The sequence below is a fragment of the Peromyscus leucopus genome, chromosome 16_21 (genome assembly GCF_004664715.2).
Source record: "Peromyscus leucopus breed LL Stock chromosome 16_21, UCI_PerLeu_2.1, whole genome shotgun sequence".
NCBI lineage: Eukaryota > Metazoa > Chordata > Mammalia > Rodentia > Cricetidae > Peromyscus > Peromyscus leucopus.
The window spans coordinates 15,926,500-15,947,515 of record NC_051084.1 but is presented as its reverse complement, the minus strand read 5'-3'; the positions used below and the strand labels follow the sequence as shown (position 1 = coordinate 15,947,515).

Below are 21,016 nucleotides of genomic sequence, written 5' to 3'. Positions count from 1 at the left end.
GAACAGGGGTGTGGAACTGGCATGCAGGTTCACGTGGGCAGAGCCTCGCTAAGGAAAATAGTAAGTGTGCGCACATCTGTATGCACACACTCAACTATCACCAGGGCTAAGTTACCTTTCAGCTCTTTAGCCTGTGTTTGGTTAAGGGCGGCTTGGTGAGATGTGTGGATACAAATAGGCCACAGTGGGAAGGACAAGAAGCCTGCTTTTGAGATCACAGGCGTATCACTCTGCTTTGCTAACTGTAATAAAAACACATGTAACATAGAACTTACTGCGCTTACCTATGTGAGCGCGTCTCGGCGGCACTGAGTTAGTTCATTCACATTCTACCTAGCAAATCTCAGCTGTCCTGTCCATTACTGGCTGCTTGCTCTTCAATCCCCTCCAAACCTCTAGCACCCATATTGTTGTGACTTCATGAATCAGAGCCTTTGGGAAGCTAAGCAGACACTTTCCTTACAGCCTGGCTTCTTTCACTCAGTGTGAGGTCCTCCTGGCTCCTTCACGATGGAGCAGGTCAGGACCTATTTCTCTCTATAAGCTGAAAACGTTCTCTTGAACACTTGGACTAGGCTGCTTGTCCTGAACCAGCTGGAGGGTTGGGGGGGGGGAGGCATACTGAATTCCCTCCCAGAAGTGCTACTGGGTAGGATGCCATCAGCTCCATCCACTCCCTGGTTGGTCCCACCTTCCTCCCCTCAGTCCCACCCACTCTCCTGCTATGCCCACCCTCTCTCCCCACCCTCTCACAGGTCCTGCTCCCCTCTCCCCTTCACCCCCTTGGCCTTGTCCACCCTTCTCGGTCCCTCCCTCCTCCCTTTCCTTCAGCCTTGCCCCACCTCTGGCCCTGCTCTCCACAGAAGAATGAATACCTGTTCTCCCTGCTGGCGGAGGAGAAGGACACACTCCTGCTCGGCCTGAGGTACTCACCCACGCAGCTGCACTTCCTATTTCTCACCGAGGACTTGGCTGGTGCCTGGCAGACCCGTGTATCCTTCCGGAGCCCCGGCCTCGTGGACCGCCAGTGGCACACGCTGATCTTGGCTGTGTCCCAAGGATCCTTTTCCCTCACCATGGACTGTGGCCTCCCAATAGACATGTAGGTACCAGGATGTGCATCCCAGTGATTGACCATGCTGTGTGCCGTCTGAGCAACCCATTCCAAGGGGGCTGCTCTGTCACTGTGCAGTGGGGGAGTGGGTCCTGGGCAAGTCTGCTTCTGCTCCTGCCCTGCCAGATCCTTTACCTGGGACAGGCTATGGAGAATGCCTTAGGTGCTGGCCCCTAAGGCAGGTCCCTGATAGGGGTTGGTGGAAGGCAGGCTTCCATTATCAAGCCAGGGGTCATGGAGCAGCTACACCGCTCTATGAAATGGAGGGATCCGATCAGGGGCCAGAAATCACTTATTGGAATGACTGTGGCCAAGGAAGATCTGGGACCTTTGGGCTGAGAAAGCATACCAGCACCAAGGCTGCAGGCTGGGCTCAGGGGCCAGGATGCCTAGCACAGAGTGGAGGTGGCCTATGGGTGGAGAGCTGGTTGCCTGGTACCCCTGGCCAGGAGCTAGGTGCACTGCAGCAGATGGTTAAGGCTGAGGAAGCAGGAGCTATAGGAGAGGCCGATATCATCTCATGGAGAGGCTCCGCCTACATGTCCCTGCCTTGGCCTGCTATCTTTCATGGCTTCCTCAGTGAGTTCAACCTTCATAGCAATCACAACCAGCACTTTCCAGAGACTCCTGGGTCTCCAGCAAGGTGCCTCTCTCCTATCTGTAGCCACCATTCGGTCCTGCTCCCCGGGCTGTGTGAAAGCACACAATGGCTATGTGGGTTAGGGTCCTGATGCAGGGAAAGGTCCTGGAGGTTCACTAGGGGGTAGGAAAAAGGCCCAGTATGTATCCTCACCATGAATTCCTGCAGGAGCTCTGTCCTGGGGTGCTCCAGCTCAGGTCCACTGGGGGCTATGAATGTGCCTTTACCTGCCAACTGGGTCTTAAACCAAGTCAAGATGATAGCTGAGTGAGATGGCTCCTGATGAGGAGGCAGAGGGCACAGAGGCGGGGCAAAGGCTGCAAGCATGCTCAGATGCAATAGGGAAGGAGATGGAGGTAGAGAGATGTGGCCGCAGCTGGGGAACCTGGGACCACTACAGCCAGAGGGGCAAGGTGTCCTCCTTTGCCTCAGAGCAGGTTCTGCTCTGCAGGCCCTGGACCTCTAATTGCTATGGAACCTGTCACCATAGCTGCCCCAGGATGCTCGCCAGTTTTCCATATGAGACCCACCCCCTATCTTTACAAGCAAATGAGGTGTATGCCCTTCCTCATCTGTGACACCAGTACTGTCCATTCACATTTCAGAATGGCTGACGTTCCCTTCCCACCTACCCTATCAGTAAAAGGAGCCCGGTTCTTCGTTGGCAGCCGGAAGAGAACCAAAGGCCTATTCACAGTGAGTGTGGAGGGGCTGCCAGCAGCACCCCTTCCCCAGGGCTGTGGGGACAGCCTGTCACATGCTTTAGATGACAGATTGCCATCTATGCTAAGTGAGAACCAGAAACACAAAGGTGTTGAGGAGTCCACCACGGGGCCCTCACACTCTTCCCTGAGACTCTTGGATCCCTGCTCACAGGTCCTCCTAGCATGGAAGCCTGTCCCCAACACTCTCATAAACTGATGCTTAAATCCAGTCTTTCTGGCCCTGATGTATGTCTGTTCCATCCATCCATCCATCCATCCATCCACATATTCATCCATCCACTCATCCACCCACACATTCATCCACATACCCACCCACCCATCATCCACTCCTCTATCCATTCACCCATCCACATCCACCCGTCCTTCCATTCACCCACACATCTATCCACTCATTCATGCTCTTATCTACCCACCCATTCACCGATCCGCTCACACATTCATCCTTTCATCTACCCACCCATCCACTGATCCACCCACTTATACATCTACTCACACACCCATCCATCTATCCATCCATTCACCCATACATCCATCTCCTGTGGTGTACTCACTGATAGAGTGGTATCTGGAGTCTACTCCATAGCTAGGAGCTATAGTTCCCTGTGGTGTCCTCAGCATCGGCAACCATACCTGACACATAGTAATCACTCTGTGGAAATGTACTTGTGTTACGACTGGATGGGCAAATGGAAAAACAGATAGGTGGATAGATGCATGCGTGGATGGGTGGGTGATGATGGATAGATGGATGGATGCATGCATGCATAGGTTCATGCCTGGGTGACTAGATGTATGTTGGATGGGTGGGTGATGATGGATAGATGGATGGATGCATGCATGCATGGGTTGATGCCTGGGTGACTAGATGTATGTTGGGTGGGTGGGTAGATGGGTAGGTGGGTGAGTGAATGGATAGAGAGATGAATAGGTAGGTGGACTGATTGGTTATTAATGAGTGGACACGGGTGGGCTGGCAGATGGATGAGTGGTAAGTGGGTAGATAAATGGATGACAGATAGAAGATAATAATGAATGGACATGGGTAGCTGGGCAGATGGATGAATGGTAAAAGGGTAGGTGGATGGACAATAGATAGATGGAGGGAGAGAGAGAGATGAATGAATGAATCAATGGTGGGTGGATAGTGAAAGAAGGAATGGAAGAGTAGCTGGGTCAGATGGAAAAGCAATGTGGCCTGGTCACTCTAGTTCTGTGTAGACAGTCCCTTCTTCACTACCAGCAATTGGCTGCCATCACTCCTGGTGGCTTCCCAATAACCCATTCCCACGCTGCAGGCTAGACCCATTGGGCCATATGGGCCCAGGTCTCCAGCAACTGCAGAAATCAGTGGAACCTCACTTTCTCCCTCTGCAGGGCCTGATAAGGCAACTGGTTCTGCTGCCAGGCTCAGATGCCACCCCAAGGCTGTGTCCCAGCAGGAACGCCAGGCTGGCTGAGCTGTCCATCCCCCAGGTGCTGAAGAGGCTCACAGAGAAGCCTGATGATAATGAGGTGCTGAAATATCCCTATGGTTAGTAGGCTGGGCTTGCTTCCCACCCCAGCAACCTCTGAGAGCATGGGCTCCTTTCTCAGCCTTCCCAGTGTGTATCTCTCGGTCGCAGAAGGGCAATTGTCACTCAGGGCCATCAGAAAGGCCAGAACCACTAACCTGTCCCTCCCTTGAAGGGCTGTGCTTGTATAGCCTACAGGCAGACCATGTGCCTTTGTTGGTCTTCTGGGCAGATGGTAGACATGGCTCACATCAGGAAGACTCCCTCCTCTGGATCACTAGCCAGCAATTGCCCATACCTCCCAGCCACTCCCTCCAGCTTATCCCAAAGCCCAGCCCACACCAAGACCTAACTCTGTTTCCCACTAGCCCTCCAACCCATGGCATCTCCTGGATATGCTTTCTCCGGTTCATATCTGCTCCATCCTAATGTTAGATTGCAATGTTGAGACATTGATTAAAATCATACCCCCAACTGAACAGAATCTCAGAGTCCCTCCCCAACTACCCATATACCCCTGCTCTGTGGAAAGAAGATGAGGCGAAGGACAGCCTGGTCCCCAAGCTTATGATTCTCACATAATAAATAATGGAAGTTCCCATTCGAATATATCGGGCATTTAGGTTTTACTGTGTTACATCGCTGCCTGATGCCGATGGAGCTGTCCCCATAAAGCCAGGAGGCCTGGCATGAGACCAGTGTTGGTACCAACGGTGGTGAGATCAAAACACAGACCCAAGAATACTGCCCATAGCTTAGCTCCTGCTGCTGAGAAGAGGCAGGCTCCCAGGGAAGAGTAGAGAAGTGTATGGCTATTGAGGATGTCCGTGGGGTGACAGAAAAGGGACAGAGAGACACACCCTCCAGGCAGAAGGTGGGTGTGGTCAGCCAGCCACATTATGCCTGGGACCTCAGGGGTGCCCACCCTATGTCCAGTGTCCTGTGCTGTCTGGGGCTCCCTTCAGACACAAGAAAGATAAAGACAGGACCACTAGACTTGGACCCCTTGCACAGAGTTCTTATCTTGGGAGTCCTGATATGCCAGACCCTGTTGCCTGGTCTTCCCCACAGAAGCCGACATGAAAGTAACCCTGGGAGCCCGGCCGCCATGCACCAAGGCACAGGGTGTCCAGTTCTGGTTTGATGCCGCCCGAAAGGGGCTCTACCTGTGTGAGGACAGCGAGTGGGTCTCCGTGTTGACAGGTGAGGCTGGACCCAGAATTTACATCCTAAGCACACAGAGCAGCTGGATGTATCTCCATTAGGAAAAGGCTACCATAAAAGGCTTAGCGTCCCATCCATCTGTAAGGGCCGCTTCAGAGAGTAGAAAGCCACCACACTCCAGTAATAACATCTGGAGCAGGTGGCCACCAGAACAGGCCAGGCAAGGCAGGATGTCTCCCTCCCTAGAATAGGCATGCCCATCCCCAGAGCTGTTCTCAGAACTCTAGCAAGTGTGGCAAACCTGTGTGTTCAACCTAGAAATAGGCATATCCTGGGTGTGGCGTGAGGGTCGCATGGCTGGCTTCTCTCAGCAACCCTTCCCTGGTAGATAGCGGAAAGAGAGTGCAGCACAGACATTCAGACCTCCTTTTTGTCCTGTTTGAGTCTGGGGCCACACAGGCCCCAAGGCCCCTAGTGAACAGGAGCAGCCTCCCTTTAATGGTCCTTTCCCAAGAGGATAAAATGGGGCTCCATCTCCTTCATAAATTCCAGGGCCCTGGACACAAGCCTAGGAGCCGAGTCATGGCAGGGTCCCAAAAGCCACTCCCAGGAGAACCCCCAACTCCATTCCTATGCACACTGACTAGGTCCCCATCCTCCCATTCCAAGCCAAGACCAAGCTGGACTACGTAGAAGAACATCAGAGTCTGCACACCAACTCAGAGACCCTGGGCATCGAGGTGTTCAACATCCCCGGTGTGGGGCTCTTCGCAGCTACGGCCAATCGGAAGGCTAGATCAGCCATCTATAAATGGACGGATGGGAAATTTGTGTCCTATCAGAACATTGCCACACACCAGGCACAGTCGTGGCGACATTTCACCATTGGGAAAAAGGCAAGTCTGTACAGGTGATTTCCCCTTCCTTGTTGATGGGCGCCTCCATGGTGTCCATAGGCTGGAACTCTGCAGATCAATGCATCTCTCAGGGTTTCAAGCCCTTGCTAAGTGATGGAGGTGAGGAGATGCTCAAAGTTATGGGCTTTAGACTGCAGGAGTATGCCTATAAGGAGCCTGCACAGCTTCCCACAAGGCAGAGGTGGTACCAGCTTGAAAGTCTGGCTGGTCCTGGGCTAACTCACTACAAATCAAAAGGGCTAAGATTGGAAGGGCAAGCCAGGAATATGGCTTGGTTGGCAGAGTCCTTGCCTGGCATGCACGCACCCTTGGTTCGGTCCCCAGCACCGCATAAACTAGGTGTGATGTCTCACACTTATAATCCTAGCACTCAGGGAATGGAGGCAGGAGGATCCGAAGTTCAAACACCATCCTCAGCTACATAGAGAGTTTGAGGCCAGCCTGGGCTACATGAGACCCTGTTTCAAAAAACACTAACTGTTGGAGGGACTTCCCTGGGCCAGTTGTAACACAGATAGCTTTGCAGAGTGAGTATCTTACTTCTCACCCTACCATGCTGGCCACACAGGATGCATAAGTGGATGTTAGTAGCAGGTCCCCGGAGGTCAAGGGCCTGAGGTCACGGGCGGTTCCTTCCACCTGGACTGAAGTGAGCAGAGGACCTGTTCAAGGAGAGGGCATTGGCACCACGACAGGAGAAAGGAATGTTTTCTTCCCAATTTCTGCAGCCTGCACGGCAGGACATTGTCCTGGAGACAGCGTTGTATGGCTATCTCCAAGGGCTCTGGCCCAGCAGAGGGCCCATGCCAGACACTGGGGACAAAACAGGCAAAGCCTGCTGTCTCCCGGCAGGGACACATGTCTAGGTTCAGAGTGGCAGAAGTGTTACCAGTTGATTATTTCCTAATGACATCTGAAAGCTTTTCATTTTCCTTGTGATTTAAAAAAAAAAAAAAAAAAGCTATTTTAGCATTCAAGAAATATTGGAAAACAGAAAAACAAGGGAAGGAAACATTTTGTCCCTAAATGAATGCATGCTCTCATTTGCATCTGAGCAATGCGCACACACCACTCGTGAATGGAAAACCATGCTTTCTGTCCCTGGCAAAGCCACACAACCACGCAGCATAGAGCGCTGAGTGTGTCCCGTTACCCGCACTTGGGTGTTTGCTCGGTCTGTCCCCATACCCTTCCCTGTGGATGTGGGAGAGACGCTGAGGTTCAGAAACCTGTAGATGGGCTCCTGGCCTGGTGCCAACCAAGGATAATGTTTCTCTTCCAGATCTTCCTGGCCGTAGCTAACTTTGGGCCAAATGAAAGGGGTCAAGAGTTCTCGGTCATCTACAAGTGGAGCCCCAGAAAGCTGAAGTTCACCCTTTACCAGAGGATCGCCACCCACAGTGCCCGTGACTGGGAGGCCTTTAAGGTGGATGGAGAGTACTTCCTGGTGGTAGCCAACCACCGAGAAGGTAGGACACATGTGACCTTTGACCTGGAAGGAAATCATTCCATAGTCTGTGTGCAAGGGTGGATATTTCATCTCATTAAAAAATATTAAGTTGGGACTGGGACATGGCTCTGTGAGTAAGTGCTTGTCTTACAAACCCGAGAGCCTGGGGTTGACACTCAGAACTTAAGACAAATGGCTGAACATGCCTTTGTAATCCCAGCACTAGGGCAGAGGGTCCCAGAGACTCACTGCAGCCAGCAGAGCCGGATTGGTGATCCCCAGGCCACTGAGAGGCATTCTCTGAAAAAGACAAGGTGGACAGTGTCTCTGAGGGATGACACTGGAGATTGGCTTCTAGCCTCCACATGGACGTGACACACATACATATGCACCGCACCACACAGACATACACACACGTGTACCCACACACAAACACTAAGTCATGCGTGGTCCATTTCCTGCAACTTACCCCTGAAATGTGTGGTCAGAGGTAGTCCACATAAATTCCATTACAACTGACTTGGGAGCAGCTGTAGGGCTGCTGAATCATCTCTCCAGAGACTTCATAGCTCAGTATCCACCCAAGTGTGACTGACGTGCACCAGACAGCCTGGGGGTGAAGTAGCAGCCATTGCACTCAGGGTCTAGGGGAGCCAAGACCCCCAACAACAGAGTACCCCACAGGGTGAGTGCTCCAGCAGGCACTGAAGAGGAAGACCATGGGGAAGATCTTCAAGGAAGGGCCATGGGAGAGGAGCCCCAGGGGTCTCCTCTAGGGAACACCGTGAAGGGAAGGATCATAGGGGAGGAGAGGCACCCAAGGAGCATCATGGGGGAGGGCCTCCAGGGAGCACCACAAGGGGGCGTTTCTGGAGAGCCTCATGAGGGAGAAATGCCTGGGGAGCACTCACTATTCATGGAAGACTTCCAGGGACACCATGGGGGAGAAGTTTCAGATAAAGAGAGAGTGCTGTGTGAAAGTCTGACCTATTAGGGCAGGAAAGAGCCAAGGCAGGAGGTGAGCAGGGCTTAGATGGTGGAAAGCCAGTGCAGGCCTGTGAGCCATCTGGACCCACAGACTTTCTCTTCTGGGAACCGCAGGCATGCAGAATCGAGGCATGTTACCCAGAGGCTGGGTGACAGAGGTTGCCTGAGGGGTGGGACAAGAGAGGGCCTTGGGTATACTGGGAATATGCATAGTAGCTAGCGATCTGTGCCCTGGCCAAGCTGTGCCCTGCAGGCAGCTGTGACACCTAGGGAACAGCCCCGCTCCCCCAGCACTGACCTTGGTTCCAGGGGACAACCACAACATCGACAGCGTGGTCTACAGGTGGAACCCCAGCAGCCAGCTCTTTGAAGCCAACCAGTCGATTGCCACGTCCGGTGCCTACGACTGGGAGTTCTTCACCGTGGGGCCCTACTCCTTCCTCGTGGTGGCCAACACCTTCAACGGCACCTCCACCCAGGTGCACTCCCACCTGTACATCTGGCTGGTCGGCGCCTTCCAGCTCTTCCAGTCATTTCTGGTAAGGAGCCTGAGTTCTCTAGCGCAAGACGCCACAGATACCCGATCTGCGTGGCAGGTGCCTGCTGGGAGGGGTCACCCAGGGCCAGGGCTCCGTAGTGTGGCCCTGATCCCAGTGCCTGTCCCTTCTGTATGCCACATCTTCCTGGGTGGCCTGGGCCCTCAACTGCTTCCGTAGCCCCCAGTGTTCCTGAGGAAAGCCTGGGTGTGGGTTGGGTCTGGGCTGTTGAGGAGGCTAACCAGGGTGCCCACAGCAGTCCTCTCCAGGGGTCACAACTCCCCTGCTCTGATCAGTCGGTGTCTGTGGGTCTCCAGGTCTCTGGTGTAGCAAAGCAACTTGGCTCTGACCGGGGTTGAGGGGATCGGGTGGAGACAGACATAGTATCTATCCGCTTTTGACTTTGAAGGCCCTTGGCTGGTCCCCACCACCCCTGGTGGCAAAATCTCTGAGTATTTAGTTTTGTGGCACAGACAGTTTTAGGTCACAGTCTGTTCCTGTGAGCGGCACTGAATAGCTACAGCTTGGCCAAGAATAGCGGAAGCTTCCAGCTTCCAGCCTTAGTGGGGGGCAGAGGCACAGCCAGAGGCCGGGGAGCTGCTCTGCATTTAGCAGCACCGCAGGATCAAAGCAAAACCCTGAGCCCAGGGCAAGCTGGGCTGTGTGCTGTAGAGGGGAGGGAGGGGCATGGCGGGAACAGAGTAGCCGAGGGTGCAGAGGCAGATGCAGCTTGAAGCCACCAGGGCATCCCAGGGGAAGACTCAGCCCTGCCCAAGCTGCAGGCTAGCCTCACAAGCAGCTTTCCCCCACATCTTTCTGACTCCTCAGAACCCACGGAAGTCCACTTTCATGTTTTGCCAATAGTCTTCTCTTCTTTTGCTTAAATCCTTTCAGCCCTGGAGATGCTTTAATACGTTTACCATTTGCATTTTGCAATGTCACGAACATGAGCTTTGAAGCTAACCAAAGTGCATATTCCGAATGCACCTGCAAGCTGTGGGGACACACCCGCCTCTGCAGGGCATGCCTTTCTGGAAGGGTCTGTGGTGCAGGGACTCAAACCAAGCAGGCTCCCATCCGTAGGGCAGGCACTCCCAGGGCACCATGGGTAAATGCAGTGGTTCAAAGGGAGGCTTCGGGCATTAGGGATTTTACAGCCCAGGGCTGGGTAAGCAGGCACTGGCTGCTGGGGTAGGGGTGGGGGGCCAGTTAGAGTGGTGGGGTAAGAAATGCTTTAGGGGAGCATTCCTTAGCCGCACCTTCCAGTCTCTCAAGCCTCTCATCAGAAATTCCAGATTTCTCTTAGAGCAGAGACGACGCGGTCTCCTGTGATTGGGCCCTTGGTCCATTGGCCATTGCTTCCACAGACTACCTGAGCTGAGGTGATTTATAAACAAAGGAACTTTATTGGCTCACTGGTCTGGAGGTGGGGCGTTCAAGAGCGTGGGCATGCCTCTGCCCGGCTTTTGGCAAGAGCAAAGTGCTGCCTCCACACGGGGCAGAAAGCAGAGGGGTGAGCGGGTGCAGTCGGCAGAGACGAAGCAGGAGGGCTACCACACTGCCTACCAGCATGCTCTCAGGGCTGCTAACCTATCCTCAGGAGCAAGGACACTCACTTTGCCCATGACCCAGACAGGCTAGGCCTCATCTTCCCAGCTACATGGGGTTGGTTCCAAGCCTCCATGAGAGTTTATGGGGACATACCACGTTCAAGCCATAGCAGCCACGAGACAAAGGCTTCCTGGTAGAGCAGGAGCGGCCTAGCAAGGGATGCTGATAGACACCCAAGGGACTGAGTGACATGGGCTGCTCGTGGGAGTAGAAGCAGACACCAGGAGAGGGTACGCGGCTGGGTCTCAGGTTCTCTGGGGCCAGAGGAGGGCAGAGGTCAAGCAGGGAAGAAACCTTGGGTCCAGGACTGGTGAGAGGTGAAGTCAGAGCTGTCCAGGGAGCCACTAAAGCAGAGATGGGGTGAGGCATGAAGCCTGTGCTGGTGAGAAGCAAGAACAGCAAGGCCCACGGAGACATGGGAGACAAACCACCTCCCATCTTTTCCTGCCTGGGCCTCAGAAAGGGCAAGGAGAGAACCTACACACACAAACATGCTTATGCATACACATACACACACATGCATGCTGACACAGGCTCATCTGAACACTGTTGAGGCCCCCTGTGCCCACATGGTTTCTTCTGCACATTTTCCTTCTCATGAAGCTGCGCACCCCCACCCCACCCCCACACCCTGCTACACCCAGGAGCTTGCAGCCATGATGCTGTCATTTTGTTCCAAGGACAAGGGGGAGACCCTCTCTATCACCAAATGTTCACACTGGGCCACAGAGCTCAAACAAGAGACAGTGTCAGCCAAGTCCTTAGCATCTCCAGTCCTTTGCCCCAGATCACCAATCCCAAAAGGCAGCAAGGCCAGGACCCTAGTTTTCCATTTGCTTGCCTAGAGGGTTCTAGATTAGGTCTTGCAATCAAAGTGCGTTCTGGGGACTAGACTAGGGTTTGTCCCAGGAGTAGAGAGCTTGCCTGGCACATTCAGGCCCTGGGTTCAATCCCCAGTCATGCAAGACAAAAACAAACCAACACCACACTGCCACCAAGCAGGTGGGAAGCACATGGGTCAGTCACACAAGCCTCAGAGCTGGCGTGCCGTGCAGGTGGGATTTTGCTTCTGGGTTTGGGAAAGACTTTGGTCTAGCAGCCTCCATGCTCTATGGTTTGAAAACTGTCCGTAAGGTATGTGAGACCAGGACAAGGACAACAGCTGCCACCCGGTCAGCAGGAGCAGATAATGAAATCATCAGACATGATGTCAATATGACACAATGTGAATCCTGAAGGTTAGTTAGGACCATTGCTCCCAGATATTTGCATGTGCACACGAATGTATTTGTGCATGAACACATGCCCCATCATGGACGCCCCTGAGGCCTGGCCACAAGTGTGCCTCCTTGCCTTGGTTTCCTTGTCTGTGAAGTAAGTCTGGTGTGAGAGCATCCCTCAGAGGTAAGCAGTACCTGGATGGCCTTCAGGAGATACTGCTCTGGGCTGCGTAAGCACCTCAGCATGCCTGTGACTTCTGCATTCACTGAGACAGAAACTGGCTGTGGCCCTTGCAGGTTGGAAAAGCACCAGATTTGGAGGTTACCTCTGTGGTCAGGCAAGAACACAGGGGTGGGGCGTGGGACACCAGGAATTGGCCGGGCAATGTGCTGTGCTCAGGGATCTCAGGAGTGCATCTTCCTGTAGCCTTGGGTGCCCACCTGAGCTGACCGCCCACAATGAGGGGTCAGTACCCCCAGGACCACTGATTGACTGTCCTCCCCAAGCAGCTAGGGAAGCCCTGGCCATGCATTGGCCTTCCCTCTTCTCCTGGCACTCCTGGACCACAGAGGCATCCTCAATCTTTGCCCCATCAAAGCCAGGCCCAGAGGCTCTTTTGTCCAGCGACTAATCCACTGATGGCTGAGTGCCTACCCACCCTAATGGGAGTTGTGGGATGCCAGGTGCTCCTGGCAGCAGCTCCTGGAAGTGCCATTATCCTGCCAAGGTACTCCTGTGGCATACACCCAATGCCTGGACAGCAGGCGGCTCCCTGGGGGAATTCCCCAGGGAGAGAGGGAAGGCCTCCCATCCCAGAGGATATCTGGTCACCTGGGCTCTTGTGTTAGGTGGGCTTGGGTGAAATGATCTGATGGTGGGGTTCTTCATTCCCTGACGTTCTGGGAATACAGGAGCAACCTAAGCCACAGCCTATGCCCTAGGCGGCCGGCAGCTGCCCTCTCACCTCTGAGTGGGAGGGGCTTGCAGAGGGGGCAGTGTGGGTTTCCCCAGGAGGGGCTTCTGGCAGTCAGGCCTGGGAATCTAGCCAGCCAGTGACTAGTCAGCTGCGAGCCAGCCACCTGGCCAGCTAAGGGCTCAGAGCTTGAGTCAAGCAGGGTCCTTGCAGGTCTCTACCAGTCCAGTCTGTGCCTGACGTTAACCCAGGAACAAGGTGAATTTCAGATTAAAAAAATGAATAATATTTTTATAGGATTATGTCCCAACTGTCGTGTGGGGTACATGGAGAATGGAGTATCACTCCTCAAGTACCTGAAACATAAGGTGTGGAGCGGTGCACCCACATCTGCTGAGTCAGCACCTTGGTCCTGACTGGGCTCAGAGAGGAGTCCCAAATACCAGGGCACACAGCAGGCCTTGTGTCTCTTACGCCCTAGGGACACATCAGGTTCTCCAAGAGGTGACTGAAGACCCTGTCCCAGCCCCTGCCTATTGGGGTGAGCCTCACATATCCCATGCTCACCTCTCACCTACCTTCCTAGTTCCTATGGGTTTCAGGGCTTCTGGCTGTCACCTTCTTTGTGCTCAAAAGCTTTCTCCATCTCCCCCAGCCCTCTTTCCTTATTCCCCCTGCTCCCCACATGCTCTGTGGGTACCCTGCTATTTTGCCACCCCAAGACCCTTTCCTGCCTTCTCACCTACTGACCCCCTTACCTCCCCTACACTTCTGCCTCTCTCCTGGACTCCCAAAGTCCTGGGCAGCCCCTTACAGGTCTTAATGGGAGGCTCCACCCCTGCTCGGGGCTCCTGACAGGAAGGAGGACAGTTGCTCACTGATGCTCAGCACCTGGCCTGGCCCCAGCAGGGAGTTGGCAACTTCTGACACCAGCAGGAAGTTACACCGTCCCAGGAGAGCTTGCTCTGGGCCTCCAGCCACCCTGGGTGGCATAGGACGGCCACTACCAGGGTTTCCTGTGCAAATCCCCTCAGGCCCGGTCAGTACAGGTGAGCAGAGAGCAAGCAGCTCAAAGCTGAAAGGAAGTCCTGGTGACCTGAGGAAGAAGTGTACTGTGTGAGCACGTAGGTGTGTCCCTGCAGGCACCTGCCTGTACACATATGTGCATATGTTCAGACACATGCTTGTAGGTGAGTGTATACACAGGTATACACACATATGTTTATATCTATGTGTACATACATTCACACACTCACAGGTATGCATAAACATCTTCTAGATGTGTGTAGACGTGTTTCTATGTGTGTGCACAAACACATTCCTGTGCATGTACTTGTAGATATATGCTGTGGACATCATAGTGCACCAGTATGCCTGTGAGTGTGTATGTGTCCACAAGTGTCCTCATGTGGCCAACAGTGACGATTTTTCTCAGCACTTACTTGCAAGAAGCAAATGCCGTGATGGTGCTTGGGTTGGGGGTCTGTGCCACACTGTGCTTAGGTTGGGGGTCTGGCAGCCTGAAGGTCCTGCAGGCCTGAGGGTCTCTCTGTGAGGTGGCCCTGGACTGATTCCAGCTTATAGACAGCCCTGTGAGGAGAAGGAATGCTGATCTAGAAAGCCTCAGACAGCCTCTGACCCCATCCAGGACTTTGTGACCCCAGGACTCCTGGACCCCTTGTCCTGTAGAGTCTTATTCCTCACTTGACCTCCCTGCCTCTTAGGCCTCTGTTCTTGCCCACTACCTGGCTGGGCTCAGTGGGTACTGGTGCCCTCTGCTGCCCACGGAGAGAATGATGTTATATTCAGCTCGGAGCCGGTTTTTTTTTCCTCTAAGCCTCCAGCAGGGTGGCCAGCCAGGCCAGGGACTGCAAGGGACCAGGGGCTCTTGGTTGCGTGCAGACAAGTAGTTAACTGACCTCCAGTGTAAAGATGGCTTACCAGGTAAAGTGCTTCCCTGACATTCAGACCCTGAACCCCCATAAAAGTTAGATGTGCAGTGGCATGTGCTTGTAATCTACGTTCTGGGGAGGCAGAGACAAGTGATCCCTGGAGCTTGCCGATAGTTGAATCAGTGAGTCCCAGGTCCCACACAGAGACCCTCTCTCAAAAAAGCAAAGCAAATGGGTCCTGGGTAATAATACCTGAGGTTGACTTTGGCCTTCACATACATGTGCTTACATGTATACGTACACTTGCACATATGAACATATACACACACACACACACACACACACACACACACACACACACCCCTAGAAGTTCCAGAGCTATTTCCCACATTGGCAGTGCAAGATGTCCCTCAAGCAGGAGGCTCCTGGGCATGAGCTAAAGTCAGGAAAATGTCACTGGCCTATCTGGAGCACAATCCACGGAATGGTTCACTCTGTCCCCAGCTAGGACAACCTGGGACAGCCCCAGGATAGCCTGTCTGTGTCTTCAGAGAAGCAGCTTGCTGGTGAGCTGTGGGCTCCTCCTGGCTGTGTGGCTTGAACATCCCTGCCCTGGGCTCAGGTCCCCATCCTTCAAGGAGGATCCCAACAGAATCTGGTATAACGTGTTATCTCAAGACATAGGGAATGAGTGGCATCATCTAACTAACATTCCAGCAGGAGTCAGCTGTTACCCAAACGCAGGGTTCATCCCTGTCCCCATAGGGCATGTGTTATTGGGTAGCAGACATGGTGATTGCTTGTAGCAGCTGCAGATGCTGTTTTCCCCCTCTGAGGGGAGTTGAGGTTCTAACAATTATCTGTTGGTCCCATTGGCCTCTGGAAGTTTGGTTCTAGCCTTTGCTTTGCTGTATCTAAGCTCTGTTTTTAGTTCTGGGCAGTCTCCCTACATTCTGCTCCCCCAGCCTTTTCTCACTCCTGGGCGGCCTTTCTGTTGCTGCTGCCTCCCACAATGGCAGCTGGAACACTCTGACGGACTGTGGCTCCTGGTCCTAGCTCCTCCTGCTGCCATAGGCTCCGTCTCCTGGATCTGCCACACTCTCCCCTTACCCCCACACAGCAGCTCCCCCCACTCCAGCAGCTCCTGCCTCACTTTGTGCAGTTTGACAGATATGGCACATCTAAGGCATAGATGCAGCAGATGCTAAGACTGACTCCAGAGCCCCTGGCTGGGGCTTGGGTTTCCTGGAGCCTGTCCATCAGCCACAGACTCCCACGTGGGCTAGCACGTTCCTTCCCACCCTCTGGTCCCCTGTCCTGCTGTCTTCCTAAGCAGTCACATACCTGCTAGGGCCCTGTCTGCCATTGCTTCAGCTTTCCTGGGAATGTTCCCCCTCGATCAGGGCCTCCCTCTCCTTCCCTGTGCACCGCCACCCACGCACCTCTTTTTGGTAGGCCCTTCATACAAATGGACCTGCACAGCTTCAGGTCTGTGGCCAAGGCTCCATTTCCCCTACCACCTCACACTTCGTGGGGCTGAGTGGCCTCTGGAGCAAACAGGCAGAGGAACTCTGTTTGGGGCTCTGGTGAGAGGATGGCAGCCGGCTGGCCTCAGTGGGACAGCTGGCAGTGGACCTCAGTGGCTCGGCAGCAGCTGGAGCCACCCTCCCCGGCCTCACCCTCCTACACGGCTTCTTCATTCACTCCAGACCTTCGGCGCTGCAGACTGGGAGGTCTTCCACATTGGCGAGAGGATCTTCCTTGCGGTGGCGAACAGTCACAGCTACGACGTGCAAATGCAGGCGCAGAATGATTCCTATGTCCTCAGCTCCGTCATCTACGAGCTGAATGTCACAGCTCAGACCTTTGTTAAGTTCCAGGACATCCCCACCTGCAGGTACCGACCAGGTGGTTGGAAGGGCAGAGTGAGTCTGTGGGTGGGCAGCCCTGGAAGACTGGCCAGGCCATCCCGGACTTCCTCCCAGGATGCCTGGCCAGAGCAGGTGGTCATGATGATGAGACCCATCCCCAAGGCTGGCCCTGCGTGTGTAGCTGGTTTCTTCTTACAAGCAAGGCCTAACGATGTGAGTTCACTAAGAGAAGGCCCAGCACTCCCACAAGGAGAAATGGTCCATCTGTGTGCTAAAGGGTGAGCATCAGGGAGGTCCTTGAGCTCAAGCAGGTACCCTCTCCCACCATGCACTGCCAGATCCTGCCCCCACCTGCTCTGCAGGGCCACCAAGTCAGCACTGAGAAGGCAAAGCTGTCCCCACCCACGTGGAGTTCCTCTGGAAGGACTCTCACCATCTCCAAGAAAAATGCAGCTGCACGGTCCACACAACAGAGCCAGATGGCTGAGCTCCAGGCTAGGGTTCCCAACCTGTGGGTCATGACCCCTTTGGGGGGGGTCACACATCAAATATCCTGTCTATAAGATTTTTATATTACAATTCATAATAGCAGCAAAATTACAGTTATGAAGTTGCAACAAAAATAATTCCATGGTTGGGGATCACCACAACTTGAGGAACTGTATTAAAGGGTCACAGCATTAGGAAGGCTGAGAACCACTGGTCTAGGCCCAGGGTGCTTACCAACCCAGGATGCACCAGGAGCTCTCACAGTGTTTTTTAATCTTTTAAGAGCTTTGGAGATATTCACAGCCCCTCCTGAGTGCCAGGCACTCCTCAGCCTGAGAGAGAGAACACTGAGTGAATTTAGACTCTAAATTTAAAGAAAAACTCTAAGGCTGACAATCAAGTAAAAAGGTGAGGCTGGCCTCTGTGACATCACAGGACACACAAGCACTACGTGTTCGTGGGGATGCACAGCTGTAAGTGCAAGGGGGATCAGCGGCAGGCAGCACACAGCACACAGGCCATAGCCAGGCTTGCTCCAGAAACAGGCGGCTGCGCTACAGGCAGGTAAGGGAGGAGGGACCTTCTACTTAGGCCCAATCTTTTGATTGACGGGTACCCACAATGTTTACTTTTGAAAATCTCATTTTTTTTTTTTAATTCAAAAAGAACTCCCGAGACAAAGAACAAAGAGAGGAAACAGTAGTGTCCAGCTCAACCCAGAACCACGCCCACCTGAGCTGCCCGTGGCCTCTGGGCCCGGTGGACCCTGGAGGGAGTCACATTTCCACACCAGGCCCCCACATCTGACACTGGGTATCTGCTGAGGAGGAGTTTTAGAATAAAGCACCCACTAGGCCTTTTGGAAGGGAATTTGGAAGAAAACAAGTGTAAAAAAGAGCTGTGATTAAAAATCAGCTGTAGGGGAGCTGAAGCGGCAGCCTGGTGGTTAGAGTGCTTGCTGCTCTCCCAGAGGACTTGAATTCAGTTTCCAGGTCCCCCAATTCCAGGGGATCTGCTGCCCTCTTCTGGCCTCTGTGGGCATTGTGTGTGCGCGCGCGCACAAACACACACACACACACACACACACACACACACACACACACACACACACTCACCAGGCTTTCTCTTTTGGGCTACTAACCAGCTCCCAAATCATGACACAGAGACTTATTAGTTTTGAATGCTTGGCCTTAGCTTAGCTCTTTTCTTGCTAGGTCTTATAACTTAACCTGTTTCTCTTCATCTATGTTTTGCCTCGGGGCTTTTGACCTTCTCTTTCTGTATACATGCCCTACTTTTCCTGCTTCTTCCTGTCTTGCGGCTGGCTGACTTGGTGTCTCTCTTTCTTTCTCCCTCATCCTCTCTTCTCATTCTTCCAAGCCTAGATTTCTCCTCCTATTTATTCTCTCTGCCTGCCAGCCCCGCCTACCCCTCTCCTGCCTAGCTATTGGCTGTTCAACTCTTTATTAGACCAATCAGGTGCCTTAGGCAGGCAAGGTGAAACAGCAACACATATTTTCATAATTAAACAGATGCAGCAAAACCAAATGTAACACATCTTTACATTGTTAAAAATGCAGCAGAAACAAATGTAACACACCTTTACCCAGTTAAAGTAATATTCTGCAGCATAAACTTTACATAGTTAAATATTCCACAACACACTTAAAAATAAATCTTAAAGACAAAAGAGAGGAAGAAATTACAGAGTGAGTGAGATGTATCTTAGGAGAGAAGGCCTGCCCAGAGTCCAAAGTGGGGTCAGCATCGGCTCTGCAAAGGCGCTGGTGTCCTCACCTGGCTCCCTGTCTCCTCAGCGCCCTGGACTGGGAGTTCTTCTCCGTGGGAGAAGATCACTTCTTGGTGGTTGCGAACTCCTTTGATGGAAACACCTTCTCAGTGAACAGTATTATTTACAGGTAAGGACTGCTGATGGCTGACGTTCCTCCTCCCACCTCAGGGTTCAAAGTGTGGGACTCCCCTCCCCTCACCGGTGACCACTGGTTCAGAGCAAGTTGAGACCATCAGGCCGAGGGTGTGTTTTCCTGGGCCTGGCCAGGGCAGGGATGCTGATGCTGAGCTGCACCTGCTAGAGGGCTCCCCATCTGGCCACATCCCTCAGATAGTGGCTGACAGATAAAGATGCATAGATGGGCATGCTAAGTCCAGTTTTCCTCTTACAGTGTGACAATATCCTTGCATTTTTTTTCTAGAAGTTTCTTTTTGAGTGTTCGAGCATGAGTGAGGTGCTGTTTCCACCGGCAGAAGCTTTTGTGTCTAGTTACCTAACCAGACTGTCTTACCATCTCCAAAGCCTTCTCTTGGGAGGAGTCTCGGGGGCCCTAGCCACACCATCTCGGCCACAAAAGTAGTGACACCCTTGCCTGACAAGGCTTCTATTGCTTACTCAGTTGCCTAAGTAGCTCAAAGTTCCAGAACTCTCTTATACAGCGGCAGTGGTGGCCCACAGTTCTGCCCCTGGCTTTGATCCGAATGTCATGCTGAGTGGCCTGCCTAGTTTCTGATTTCCTTAGGCGTCCATAGCACTTGCAGCAGGAGATGTTAATCTGCTGGTGTGATGAGAGATTTGTCCTGAGCTGAGCGGCTGAGGCCAGCTTGGAATTTCTTCATCCTCCTAGATTCCAACTGAGGCTCAGACTCTGATTTATATAGGAAGTGAAGTTTGTCTGTGACACCCCAAAGTCTATAACTTTATAAGGACGCGATGCGGCTTCTCTCTGCTCCTGTGGCCGGTTTAAGTAATAGCGTATCGATTTATGTCATTCCCTATGGGGAATGTGTCCTTTTTAAAGGCAACCTATAGGAACCTGCTGACCTCAGAGTGGAGAGCAAAGACCGTAGTGGTCAAGGCTGATGCCAGAGCGCACTGTGCCTGGAGTGAGCCTGTTTCTGAGGACTGAGACACGAACAGCCAGCACTCCTGACTGCACACTCTCAAATACTTCAGGTGCCTGAAACAGGCTCCTGGGCAGATGTCAGGGAGCTTGGGGAGCTTGGATGGGTCAGATTCTCTCCTGGGCCTCAGTTTCTCTCTTAACCCTGGGAGCATGTCCCCTGCACCAGTGTGAGGGGACCAGGCTGACTATCCCTCCCACAGGTGGCAAGGATACGAGGGCTTCGTGGCGGTACACAAGCTCCCCACCTTTGGCTGCCGGGACTGGGAAGCCTTCAACACCACTGCGGGCTCTTACCTCATCTACTCCAGCGCCAAAGAGCCCCTCTCCAGGGTGCTGAAGCTGAAGACTGGCTGAAGTTACCCCGACCCCGCTGCCTCCCCCCAGCAGCTGCGCATGAGCAGACGGCAGGACCCACCCAGCCCTCTCTGGTCCTGGGGCAGGTGTAGATGGCTGTAACCTCTCTACCCTCTCAGAGCTGGCTCTTCTCCCCTCCCCCAGCTGGTGGCTATACCAGAGCCACAGTCCTGGTGACTGGTGGCCGTATTTCAGGTGACCCTGGGATCCTTCAGGCTGAGGCCCAGGGCTGCTACCCAATTTTGGTGCTTCCAGCCTGTGTCTTGCAGGAATTCTGCCCTAAAGAGACAGTTGCTATCACATTTTACCTCACACACAGGAGCCCTGGCAGCCTCTAGGGCCCCAGCTCTCTCAGCCACCCCTGCTGTGCAGCCCTGATGTGCGCATCATCACCAACACCTATTTATTGTATTTTATCTATATGGAAATATATTTATATTGCTCTTTACAAAAAGCATGAATGGCATCCTTTTTCTTGGTGGTCTCAGTAGTGGACATACGCAGAGAAAAGCCTCCTTCTGCAGAGGAATTCTTCCCCTGATGTCAGTTTACCCATAAAGCACCAGGGCAAAGTTAGGCTAGACGCCCCAAGCTCCTGTGTGGTGTGTGTCCCTCTTCTTCCTCAGGACCCCCATCATGGGGACATGGGTGACCTCCCAAGCCACACTCCAACCTCAACACTGCAGTGAGCTAGGTGCATACA

The 21,016-nt window shown here is 53.3% G+C and overlaps 1 protein-coding gene across 1 annotated transcript; it reads left to right on the top strand.

The window, feature by feature from the left end:
- Positions 1-510: 510 nt before the first annotated feature.
- Positions 511-20,746, top strand: Tspear (thrombospondin type laminin G domain and EAR repeats). The gene is made up of 11 exons (XM_037199555.1): positions 511-519; positions 654-1,102; positions 2,360-2,450; positions 3,854-4,010; positions 5,062-5,193; positions 5,824-6,050; positions 7,354-7,540; positions 8,818-9,047; positions 16,391-16,578; positions 18,859-18,960; positions 20,160-20,746. Exons 1-11 carry the CDS (start codon positions 511-513, stop codon positions 20,311-20,313), a joined length of 1,926 nt encoding a protein of 641 aa, XP_037055450.1. The 3' UTR covers positions 20,314-20,746.
- Positions 20,747-21,016: the final 270 nt, after the last annotated feature.

Coding starts and splice junctions, on each gene's coding strand:
- Tspear (XM_037199555.1), top strand. Junction 6,051..7,353: donor ATTTCACCATTGGGAAAAAG/GCAAGTCTGTAC, acceptor TTTCTCTTCCAG/ATCTTCCTGGCCGTAGCTAA. Junction 9,048..16,390: donor AGCTCTTCCAGTCATTTCTG/GTAAGGAGCCTG, acceptor CATTCACTCCAG/ACCTTCGGCGCTGCAGACTG.